Source organism: Marmota monax, unplaced genomic scaffold (genome assembly GCF_021218885.2).
Source record: "Marmota monax isolate L192 unplaced genomic scaffold, Marmota_monax_Labrador192_F-V1.1 WCK01_AAM20220418_F8-fsc00020, whole genome shotgun sequence".
Lineage (NCBI taxonomy): Eukaryota > Metazoa > Chordata > Mammalia > Rodentia > Sciuridae > Marmota > Marmota monax.
In genome coordinates, this window is record NW_026692912.1 from 17,951,085 (window position 1) to 17,963,519 (window position 12,435).

The 12,435-nt window shown below is 53.6% G+C and overlaps 1 protein-coding gene across 3 annotated transcripts in view; it reads left to right on the plus strand.

Annotated features, from left to right (window-relative positions):
• The window catches only part of Olfml2a (olfactomedin like 2A), a 31,201-nt gene extending 26,693 nt beyond the window's left edge, over positions 1–4,508 (plus strand). For all 3 annotated transcript variants that reach the window (XM_046451857.2, XM_058581733.1, XM_046451858.2), the window contains one exon: positions 235–4,508. In XM_046451857.2, coding sequence (XP_046307813.1) covers positions 235–839 — 605 coding nt within the window. In that variant the 3' untranslated portion in view covers positions 840–4,508. The remainder of the gene's footprint in view (positions 1–234) is intronic.
• The last annotated feature ends 7,927 nt before the right edge of the window (positions 4,509–12,435 follow it).

The window sequence follows — 12,435 nt, forward strand, 5'->3', positions numbered from 1 at the left end:
ACGGCTAGGGACCCTCTGAGCCTGTGTCCTCGTCGGCACAGGGACGGCGTCAGCACCTCCTCATGGCCCCGTGGTGATGGCATGGGATGCTGGGTCCAGGCCCAGGCACATGGTACACTCTGCGTACTAAGTGCTTTGCCCACACTTCCGAGCCCTTGCTGATCTCTCGGGGTGCACAGTGGGCTGGGGGTCGTCCAGGAGGCTCTGGTGTGACCGTGGCCCTCCACTGTGCAGGCCGCTGGAGTAACATGTACAAGCTGCCCTACAACTGGATCGGCACTGGCCACGTGGTGTACCAGGGCGCCTTCTACTACAACCGCGCTTTCACCAAGAACATCATCAAGTACGACTTGCGCCAGCGCTTCGTGGCCTCCTGGGCGCTGCTGCCCGACGTGGTGTACGAGGACACCACACCCTGGAAGTGGCGCGGCCACTCGGACATCGACTTTGCCGTGGACGAGAGCGGCCTGTGGGTGATCTACCCCGCCGTGGACGACCTCGACGAGGCTCAGGACGAGGTGATCGTGCTGAGCCGCCTGGATCCCAGCGACCTCTCTGTGCACCGGGAGACCACGTGGAAGACGCGGCTGCGTCGGAATTCCTACGGGAACTGCTTCCTGGTGTGCGGGGTCCTATATGCTGTGGACACCTACAACCAGCACCAAGGCCAGGTGGCCTACGCTTTCGACACCCACACGGGCACCGACGCTCGGCCGCAGCTGCCCTTCCTCAACGAGCACGCCTACACCACCCAGATCGACTACAACCCCAAGGAGCGGGTGCTCTACGCCTGGGACAATGGCCACCAACTCACCTACACCCTCCACTTTGTGGTCTGAGCAGGGACCTGTGTTCACAGGAGAGGCCACAGTGGGCACGGGGACTCCCCCAGCAGTTCCTGCAACCCACGGTCAGCAAGTATTTCTTGGAGCATCCGGGGCTGGGGGCTGGGCCTGTGGTAGCAGCCAGGAGAGCACCTCCTCAGCACCCAGCCAGTACACTCTCTTCTTTGTGCACAGCACGTGCCAGGAGGTTGACAAGCACTTAGCCTTTCCATCCTCCCGTCGCCGCCCTTGGAGGTCGAGGTCATCAAGCCCATTTTACAGATGAGGAGAATGAGGCCCAGAGAGATAGCAGCCCAGTTGGGATCAGGCAGGCTGTGTTCCTGTGTTCCTGTTATTTTGCAGAAGAGGTGATTTCACCAAGCTCTCCCCCACCTCCAGCCCTCTCCCCTTATCTCCCCTGTCCTCCCAGCCTCCCTTCCCACGCAAAGCCAGAGAGGCTTTTGGGGCCAATGCACTGGTGTTCCACCCCCGGCCCTTGTTCTGGTTGAGCTATTGGTGGCCTTGGGCTTTGGGTCCCTGGGCCAATGTCTTTGCTTCTTGCCTTTGGCCAGCCCCCCTACCTCACCCCACCCTCTGTCCAGCCACATTCCGAACCTCCACGTCACCTAGCCACTGAGCAGAAACCACGCCCCAAGAGAAAATCCTGGCCGCTGTCCGGAGGCCCCTCCCTCCTGCCCTCACTCCTATTCGCCCTTGTTCTTCAGCAGCAGCTTGTGTTTCTGCAGCAGCTGGGAAGGCCCCAGGCAGCTGGCCGAGCCCTGTCCACCCAAAGCACTGGCTTAGGCCTTGGGTCCCCTTCCTGGCCTTTCCTGTGGGGACTAGGGTTCTTTCTCTCTGGGCCTTCAAAGCCACAACCTATACACACTCAGGGATACCCCCAGGTCTGCCATGAGTAAGGCCCTCAGCCCAGGTGGCTGGTCCAGGATGGCGCGGGTCCCTCTTCCTGGTCAGTCTTGGCCTGATCACTGCTGGGGCACGCAGGTCTGAGCAGCGAGCTTTTCCTGGCTTCAAAATATTGGTGCCAGGGCTGCCTCGAGCCCAGGATTTGGGGCTGAGGATTCCCAGGTGGGCCACTGGGTCTGGTGCTTCTGGAGGCTTCCCAGAGTCTCAGACCCGGGCAGCCCAGACCTTTAAATGACAAGACCTTTAAACCTGATGCTCATTCCTTCAGACAGTAACTTTAGAGCTGAAAAGAAGCTCTAAAGGAAGCTGCCTTGGACTCCTCCCTAGCCACTTAAAGAAATTCCCTTTTTAGTCAAAAAGAAAATAGGCCCCCAAAGGCTTAGAAGATGGCTTCGAGGCACACACAGCCAGTCTCCTTCCAGAAGGGCTTTGTCTATACCCTTTTTCTCCTGGCTCAGAGCAGCTCTGCCTGGAAAGGTAATCGGCGGCACCCAAGCCACCTAGCACCTTTGAAGGTACCCATTGCCAATCCCTACTGCCCCTGGACCTGCTCCCTTCCCTGAGCCCACCTGCCAGCTCCCTGCATTTCTGTAGATTTGAACACCCAGTTGCCCTGTTAGGGAGTTCAGCCGCCCGGCCAAGAGGGCGAGGAAGTGCATTTTGTTCGGAGAACATTTCTCCCACCATTGTCAGGTGATATTGATTTGCTTAAGCTAAAATTCACCCTGGAATCTAGAGGGACAATGACACCCAACCAGGCCAGGTCTGACTCATAGAGGAGGATACATCTAGCCTCCCCCACCCAACTTAGCCTCTTCAGGGGGCTGCGGGGCCTGGCCTTTCCCTTGGCCCTGGGTGTGGGTTTTACAAGGCTGTGTTTGTGATGTCATAGCCCAGCCATGTGAGTACAGGCCCCATTTCTTCATTAGTCTGAGACAAGGGAGCATTCGAGAGGGCTGGTTTTGAAAACTTAAAGGACAAGCAGCCTTGTTCTCCAAGGGACATGATGCTGGTCACGGTCCCCAAATATGCACCGGGCCCTTTCCATTTTCAAGGCCCTTGTATGTGCTTTATGTGCTAAGGACAGCTCTTTTCCTCATTTACAGATGGTCACGTAGGAGTCCAGAGACTGTCACATGGGCAGCTGAGGGGAGGTTCAGTGTTCAGAGTCAGGTGATAAAACAGTGCCACCCACAGGTACTGTCCTCCTGACACAGTGGAAGATAAATACTCTGAATGTGACCATTTTATAAGCAAGGACACTGAAGTCACACAGTAGCTTAGCCTGTGGCAGACTTGGGGTTTCAGAACGTTTTCTTTGCCACCTGTGGCCACTTTAATGGCAGCTCCAGAAGCAGTGGTCATTGCTCTTATCCAGTGTGGCCAGGAGGGGAGCCACAAGAAGGGGATTGGGGCCAGCTTGTACAGAACCTTGCATGCCAAGCGAGTCGTGTCTGGAGCAAAGTTGAATTTAAATTGGCAGAGAAAAGGCAATTTTAAGATGGATTCTAAATGGATTTTTTCCTGTCTGTGATTGAAGGTGGGGAAGGATGTGTGTCGTGGGGAACTGGCACCAGCCCGTATCTGCCAACTTGTAGGCTCTAAAGGAAACCTGACCCTGTCAGCTATTTTTTTAAATCCATCTTGGGTTTTATTACATTTGGCAACAAGTACTTCAAACAAGGAAGGGCCTGGTCCAGGGAGGGCCACCGTTTCTTACTGACCTTGGCTGTGAAGCCAAAGGAATCGGTCTCATGTTTCGGAACAACGTGATGCGTGAAGGAGTTCTGGCTGCTGCCTTGGATTCCTCCCTAGAGATTTCCAGGCCTTATCATTATTTTTTTCCCCTCGTGCTGGGGGTGGAACGGGGGCCTGGCACTTGCTATGTAAATTCTCTATCACTAGGCCACACCCCCAGGCCCACCAGGTCCCCAGGCCCCCGGGTCCCCAGGTCTTGAATTTAATCTTCGGACTCTGGGGAGGAGGGAAGATGCCTCCGCCTTGGAGCAGCAAAGAAGGGGAAGTCAGGCAATTTTCCAGGCGGATATGAGAGTGCCTGAAAGCCCGTGTGTTCCAGAGCACCTTTTGCTCCATTGGAGACAGCTGTGGTTTCAGAAGGACACAGCACTGCGTGGCTGTCAGAGATGGGAAATAGTAGAAGCCCAGGTCTGGAACCCAGCCTCCCCTCTTCCATGCTACAAGCTTGGGCAAATTCTTTGCCCATGGGGAGGGACATTAACTCCTCATACAGCTGAGGACATGCAGCTTAGTGAGGACAGAGGGCAGCAGAAGACCCCCACAGTCCCCTCCGAGAGCTGGAAGGCACCTTGACATGTATTGTCACTCACCCACCCAAGATCCCCCAGGGTGGCATCGTTTCCCCCTTTACAGGTGATGAGCCTCAGGTTCAGAGAGGTTAGGTAGTCAGCTCAGGGTTCCTAACAGGTAGAGAGGCAAGATTTGAACCAGGTCGATTTTTAAACCAAAACTCCCAATTAACCGTTGTTAAGAATCTTGTAACTAGTATGTTCTCTTCTTGGTTGTGGCTGCTGGAAGCTCAATGTCAAATCTGAGATCATTTTTAACAACTGTACTGAGTCTCCTGCTGGACTCACTCCATTCTAGCTTTCCGCTTGCTCCTTTGCCTTGATCTTTTTATTTTTATTCTATTGTATTTTATATATTTTTGTAAGTTGCCACAATACATTTTTTGCATCAAGGTGGCCCATGTGTAAATAAAATCCATCATTGAAAGCTTAATTTAAAAGTCTTAACTAAATACCGTGGTCTAGAGCTGGGGCATGGCTCAGGGGCAAAGGGCTTGCCTGGCCTGTTCGAGGCCCTGGGTTCCAGCCCCAGCACCAAATCAATCAATCAATAAACAATAAATGCTATGGTCTGTATCTTTATCATAACACATTTAATAACTTTCTTAAAGTTTTTCATTTGCTGTACAAAGTGGCCTTACTGCTCCATGGGTCCTAGGATCTAACAAGAACGATGAGCTACACAGAATTCAACTCTGGCTAAAAACTAGACCCTCTCCGGGAGAAGTAAGGTGTGCCATCATTAAAGGTGGGCAGACCCGGCCACCCAGTCACTGTCCCCAGCTTCATGTGAGGGCTGCAGAAAGAGAACTGCTGTTTCCACAAGCTTCTGGGTCAGGATGTAGAGCTGAGAGAGAGCTAAGAACAAAAGGAAGTACTTCCCGGGAAATTTGAGAGGAGCCTTGGAAAGCTCTTAAGCCTACGTTTCCCAAACTTCTGTCTCTTGGGTACCCTCCCCACAATTTTCGTCATCTCTTTTTCCCATCTGCAGGATGACACTGTTTCTCTTCAGATGATTCCATTCTGCTTACTAAAATAATTTTATTTCCAAAGGAAGCTTTATAAGTGGTCAGCCAAACGAAACACAACAATTTTTTTAAGGGAGGAAGTTTACATTACAATTATAAAAAGAAAGTCAGTATCAGTGACCACAAATACACAATGACCACAATCAGGGATGCTTTGTCGAAATCAAATGGCACTGTTACCTTCTGGTCTGCACTGTGCCTGCTAACCTCCAGGCCCAGTGACCTCCCTTTGTTAAAAAAAAAAAAAAAAAAAAAAAAGAAAAGGAAGCTTATGGCAAACCCAGGAGCTCAGGAGGCTGAGGCAGGAGGATCATGAGTTCAAAAGCCAGCCTCGGCAACTTAGCAAGGTGCTAAGCAACTCAGAGAGACCCTGTCTCTAAATAAAATATAAAAAAGGGCTGGGGATGTGGCTCAGTGGTTAAGTGCCCCTGGAGTCAATCCCCAGTACCAAAAAAAAAAAAAGAAGAAGAAGAAGATTATTATGGGGCTGGGCATGTGGCTCAGCAGTCAAGGGCTTGCTTAGTGTGGACAAGGGCCACACACTGGGGGAAAAAAAAAGATCTGCAAATGTGGAGGGGTGTAAAGCTAAAGGGGACAGCAAACAGCAGCAGGAGGGCATGAATCGTCCTCAAGTAACTGGAGGGTGGAGTTGGAGGGAAGGGCCCTCTCCCCTATGACTCAGTGGCCCTTGGCGTGGTGGCTGAGGTACCACCCAGAGCTGTCTCGAACCACTGATGAGCGACACAGACTCACACCAACACATCCTCCTGCAGATACACAGACACATGGACACACTCGGCCAGGGCTTCTCTCCCCAGCCCCTGTCACCCGGGAGGGGGCCCTGCCGCTGCGGACCTTAGCAATAACAGGTCTCCGGCTCTCCACAGGACAGACCTACCAGGAAGAGCACCACGGCTTCAGAGCAAGGGCTTCTGGGACCATGCCCCTCTCACCCTGCTTTTCACCCCACCCAGGGTTGACCCTGGTCCCATGCAAGCCAAACATGGTTGGGCTTAGGGTAAGTGGACCTGGCCTTTCCCCTCAGGCCTGTCACCGGCCCCCAGTGCTGTCCACTTCCCTCTGTCCACTGCCCACCGTCTCTGGTCCAAGTTTCCAGCTAGCAGGGCTTTCTCACATAGCTGCCTCCTTTGTGACTTTCAGGTTCCTACTCCTCAGGGAGATTGTCACTTAGGGCGAGTCTGAAATTAGCCCGGTCCCATGAGCCAACTTGCTTGGGTTCTGTCAGAACAGAGCTTGTCCCTCACTACGCCAGTGCCTAGGAGTCCCAGTGAACGTCTGCAATCAGAGTGACCTGCCTTAGCATGGGCAGGTTCTTCGGGTGTCCTGAGCAAGCCACCCTTGGCACTGAGGTTGTGGCCACTGGCTGAGCCACCCTTCTTTCATTTATTTGTTGAAGCCGCCCAGAAGTCAGGTTCCACCTGGAAATCTCTAAAAGGCAGCTTCAGACAGCTAAGACAGGAGATCAGAGAGAAATATGAAAACCCACCTCCGGGGGAAACGCCTGCCTAAGACCCCACCCTGGTCTGCAATGGTGACATGCCCAGCAAGGAAAGCTGTGGCATTTCCCTTGTCTGTGACAATAAGACCATCGTGGGGCTGGGCGAGGCAGCTTGTGGCTTTGAACCCTGATTCAGAGTTTGAGGCCACTCTGGTGATATAGCCAGGGCCGCAGAGCTGGGTGGGTCCGGGCTGCCCGGGCCTTTCCCTGACTTGTCAGCTTGGTCCAGGAGAGCAGAAGAGCAGCCAGGAGGCCAGGGCAATGTCATGAAGCTGGCATGGGAGTGCCAGGGAGCAGAGGCTGCTGCTACAGCCGTGACCAGTCCACTCCTCGCTCAGAGGGAGGCTCTGCCACTGCCCTGCAGGTCTTCAAGTCACGCACCATGGACCGTCCACCTTGACTGCTCCCTTCCACGTGGGAGGCGCAGGAGTGCCAGGCTGAAATGTCTCCTCACGGCCCTTGAAAGCTCTCTGGGAGGTGGGAAGCAGCTATCAGCCCAGGGTGTTCTTGGTGCTGTAAGAGCAGAGACCCCTGGGGCCCTGGGTGTAGAATCACAGGAATCCCTCCCTGGGGACCAATGAGCCACCACCCCAACCAGTTTCCATGTCAGAGCAGAAGGAGCTGCCTCTGGTCACCACTGATGGTGTGGTCCTTGAAAGGGATCTCTTTGCCCTTGAGATTTTCTCCCTGGGACTTCAAGGCCCTACAATCTGCCCTTGGCCAGGGTGGGAAAGAGAGAAATAATAGGGACCATCCGTGGGAACTGCACCATGGGAGCAGAGCTGGGCTCTGGCCCAGCACGCTGTGGAATCTACAGTGCTATCTCCCGGAACCCTCCCAGTAACCAGTGAGAACTGTTGCTGCCCACATTTCACAAACGAGAAAACTAAGGAACACACTGCTATGTCCCATGTTCAAGGTCACAAGCTGGTGGTGGTGAGCTGTGCCACCACTTTCTCAAGGCTTCTCACCAGTGGCTCCTGACCCCACCTCCTGTCACCTCACTTCAGAATCCCTGGGGAGTTTTAAAAGATGCTGATGCCCAGGTGCCACCCAGACCAGTACTCCAGAGTTGTGGGGAACAAGGACTGGGATGTGGTGGGTGTTAAGATCTCCCCAGGAGAGTATGCCAGGCATCCTGGGTGGAGACCCTGGGATGGAGACCCCAGCCTGCTGCCCTGAAGAATGCCCTGCGCTGGCCTGGAGACGGCATGGTGGGGTGGACCTGGAGGCCCTTGTCATAAAAAGCTGAAAAAGGGGAGGCGAGTCAGATGACAGGCCGCATCCAGGCGGCCCTTGGAGAAGCAGAGAAAGCAAGCCCTGGCAGGGGTGGGGGTCAGCTATCTCTCTGCAGTAGGGTGTCTGCATGGCTGGGGTGCTCCTGAGGCGCAGAACACAAAGGCTCCCTCTGGCCCAGGCAGTACCCAGACGCTGCCCCTCCCTTCCAACCAGCCTGATCTCTGCCTACGTCCAAGGCCAGCCTGCGACCTCTGACATTCCTACAGGGACCCAGTGAGGCAGAACAGAGGGGGCTTTCAGAACTGGTGCGTGCTGGCAGGGTGAATTATCACCCAGAATTATCTGCCATGAGCACGGGGTGGCATTTCACGTGCCAAAGGTTGGCTGGCCCGGCCCTGGCCCTAGCTGCTTGGCTCCAGGGCTCTCATTCCAACTGTGCAAGGACAGAAACCTTATTCTCTTCCCTAGCAAAAGGCCTCCACCCCTCACCATCTGTGCAGAGCCTCCCCCCAACCCAGTCTTCCCTGACCCCCACCCCGGGGCCAGAGCCTTCCTTCCTTCTGGCTTAGCACCAGAGTGGATTAGACGAGAGTGATTCAAAAGTCAAGTTCCCAGGTCTTTTGTTTAAGCCAGGGATTTTATCAATCTCAGTTTAAATCCTGATTCTGCCACCCACCCCCTGCTTAAGTCTGAAGCCACTTTCCACATCTGTCAGATGGGAATGACAACCTCCATCTTCCAGGAACGTTGTGAGATGGAAATGAGATTGTGGTTGTGAAAAAACTTGGAGAATGGGAATATGGGGGACACTCAGGAAGACGAGGCACCATGCACCTTACCTGAGCTCCAGGGGCAGCTTACGAAGTCAGACCCAAACCCTGTGCCCACACTCCCAAGGTCGGATCAAGACAGGGCCACAGCCCAGGGACCTCACTCAGTGCCACCAGCAAGTTGAACAACCTGGAGGGAAACTCCCAGTGAGCCCTGGAGTGCAGCTTGGTGATGCTGCCATCCTGCTCACCCCAGCTGCACCTGCGCAGTTCATCCTGGACTGCCGCAGAGGGGAACTTACCCTGGCCACTCTCCTGAGGGCCTGAAAGCTTCCAGGTACCGCTGTGTCCACATGGTTCTTGTCCATGCAGGAGGCCCAGCAGGAGGCCAGTAGGGTTACCTCCGCAAGCCCCTCACCCCCAACTCTTGCTGTTCTCCTACAGACAATCAGATCTGTCCATCTTTCCATTTCACAAACATCTACTATGAGCTCTGACTCTGCCAGGGGTGGGGACAAGATGAGGACTCAGGTGGTGCCAACAAAAGAAAAGTAAGCTTTTGCTGGATATTGCCAAAGAAATCACCAGAGAATGGTTTGGGGGTTGGAGCTCTGTCCCCATTCATAATCTCTCTCTCTCTCTCTCTACTGGGGATTGAACTCAGCGGCACTTTATCACTAAGCTTCATCCCCAGCCCTTTTATTTTTTATTTTGAGATGGGACCTCTCTAAATTGATGAAGCTGGCCTCAAACTTGTGATCCTCCTGCCTCAGCCTCGTGAGTAGCCTTTTTCAAAGGCTCTTTGACACCAGTAAGAGCCCAGATTTTTGCTCTCTTTTTGTTCGGTCACCGTAACCTGTTGGCCTCATCCTCAGGGGTTCAAGATGGCTGTGACAATCTGGATATCACAACCTCACCATTGGTATCTGGATGCAGAAAAGCAATTGGCTGGTGCTTCCCAGAAGTCTCTCTGCAGACCTTTCTGGTTCCTTCCTTTTCTTATCAGACCAGGTCACATTCGCTCACCCATCCCCTCACCAAAACCACTAGCAAGGAGACGAGGCTACCATCATGAGCTTAGATTCTCCAGGGGAAACGTGAGTAAACTAGTAAATTAGTGAATTTGGGGAGGGGAGACACTAGAATAAAAATCAAGTCTCCATGTGGAGGAAGGGGAACTGGTAGTCTGTCATGGTGGCCACATCAGAATTTCCTGCCCACTGGCCTTGCCCTCTGCTGGGCATGCAGTTTCTCTACCTCTCCAGTTTATGCGTCTTCTTCCTTCAGACCAACTGTCACCTCTTCAGAAAGTTCCCTCTAGCTTCCTCAAGAAGGAGCACCCCCGGCAGCTCTGGCTGCAGTTGCAACTAAACATCACACACACCCTTCTCCTGCGCCTTCCTCTCCCTCTTCCTCCTCCTCCTTTTCTGTGCTGGGGATGGAGACCAGGGTTCTCTCTACCTAGGCTCTATGTCGCCTATAGGGAGTGCTCTACCATGGGCTACATCCTCAGCCCCAGTAAACAGGTATTGTCCAGGTGCGTGAATCACCAGAGAATGGTTTGGGGGTTGGAGCTGCAGAGGCGGAGGCCAGGTGTGGCAGACGACATCGCCTTCTTGGGTGGTGAGATTTTTTCAAGGGTAGCACACACCATGCACATGAATACACTCACACAAGCAGCTGGGCGGTGCCGTGTGGAGTCATCTTCTTTTCCTCTTTGTCCTCTTTGCTGGTTTAAACTTTTTCAATGATGTGACGAGCATCACTTATAAGGGGTTGTGACATTTTTACAAAAACAAAGCCTTTTTTTTTTTCAATGAAGAAAAACATCCATTTGGGATTATTTGAGATGTGGAAGAACCCATGGGGTGCTAGGAATTTCTTCTTTCCCTTTCTTTCTTCCTCCCTCCCTGACCTCCAGCAGGAGCTCCCTCTTGGAGTTTGAGGTCCCCTCCTCCTCCTTCCAGGATAAGCTCAAGTTTGTTACAAAGACCCAAAAGGCTGTGCTGGGCTCAGGATTAAAAGCAAAGTAAAAAAGGTGAATCTTCACGAGAAAACAATACTGGTGTTTATGTTTTACTTTTCTTTTTTCTTCCAAAGCAGGAATTTGGAGGATTGAAACATCTGGGTCTTTTAATAAAGTCTTGGGATCTACAAGCTTTGCCAGGGCAGTCACTCCTGTGCCAGGAGATGTTTGTCTAGTCGCCCATTCGCTCGCTGGCCACTCACTGCTGAGTGGAGGATCCCCAGCTGAGGCTGGGGGTCCGGATGGGGCCAAAGCAAGTTTTCAGCAGGATCAAGTCATGGATGGACCAGGTGCCTGCAGGAGGAGGGCAGGCTGGAGGCTGAGGGAGAGTCAATGCCTAGGTCAGAGCTCAGGGCAGGGGGCCTGGGAGGGGCTGTGAGGACCCGGCAGGTGGAGGACTCCAGAGAGGTTAACGGTGGAGTCAAAAGACCTGGGAGTTCTTGAGCCGTGGGAACAAAGGAACAGAGGACAACCCCTGGATTCCCGCCAACAGGAAAGGTAGAAGAAGATGTCATCACCGCAGTAGGATGAGGGCAGAAAAGGGGGAATTCTACTTCATGCTCTTGGCGTCATCATGATATGAAACACACAGAGGGGACACCCCCCACGACGTGGGCCTGGAGGTAGAGGCTGAGCCCTACTCCGGCCTCCACCTCTTCCATATCCTGCCTCTTGGGATCAGAGGACTCTGGCTCCCAGGGCCTGGCACAGTAATGTCCGGTGCTGCAGGCCTGCCAGCTGCATGCACTGGTGACAGATGCTGACACACGGTCCCAGGGCAGCCTGGGTGGGGCACTGCCAGCTGGGCATTGCCTCAGCACCAGGAAATGGAAGGAAGCAAGGCCCAGTTTAGGCTGAGGACTCAGAGAGAGGACCATCCCTCAAGGAAAATGGGTTGGTCACCAGAATATGGCTCAGCACCTCGCAGCTGGCCTGATGCAAAGCCACAATTGACTTGGGCACATGGGTCTTTTGGCTTCTTCCTCAGTCCTGATGGTACCAAGAGTGCCCTACCCAGGGACAACCTGCCTCCCAGGCATGTCCTCAGGGCTTCATGTTCAGGTTCTAGAAGGAGAAATTCATATTACTTTCACTTTGCACACGAGGACACTGAGGCTCAGAGAGGTGGAGTCACTTGTTTGGGGACACACAGCTGGTCAAATAGGCCTCTCAAGCCTGGGGCCCAGGTTCTTAAGCCCACCTTCACAGCAGGCTTCATTCCATGTTTCCTTTCAAAGCTGACTTGGAAGATGCACATTTAACAGTAGCTTCCAGAAAGCATGGAGGTTACATAGAAAGAGATAGTATCTGAACATATGCTTCTGAATTTTATGTTTGAGAAATTTTTGTTGAAAGTGGTTGCAAGGCTCATCTGCAAAAATTATTGGAAGAGTAAGAACCTGGCAGCTGGTGGTAGGGAAACCACTCCTTGCACGGCACTCAGCCTCAGGCCTGGCCCAGTGCCGCCCCTGGGGAGCCCCCCACCCCCTCAGGGGTCCTGGCCAAAGCCACTTCCTCGGACTGAGGGCTGAGCCGAGACCCCTGGAAGCTGGCCAGCTTCCCAGCTGCGGTTTCTGCCCCTAATGTGCCGGAGCCATCCCACGGTCTGGGGCCTGGGCTTGGCTCTTCCTCGCCCCATGAGAGAAGCTGGGGGAGAGCCGGGCCTGGCTGCAGTGGGTCCTGTGTTCAAATTCCACCTCTGCCTCTTGGAGTCCACAGACCTGAGTGGGGGCTTTGAAATCAGACCCTAATTTACACCCCAGACCCAATTACTTCCC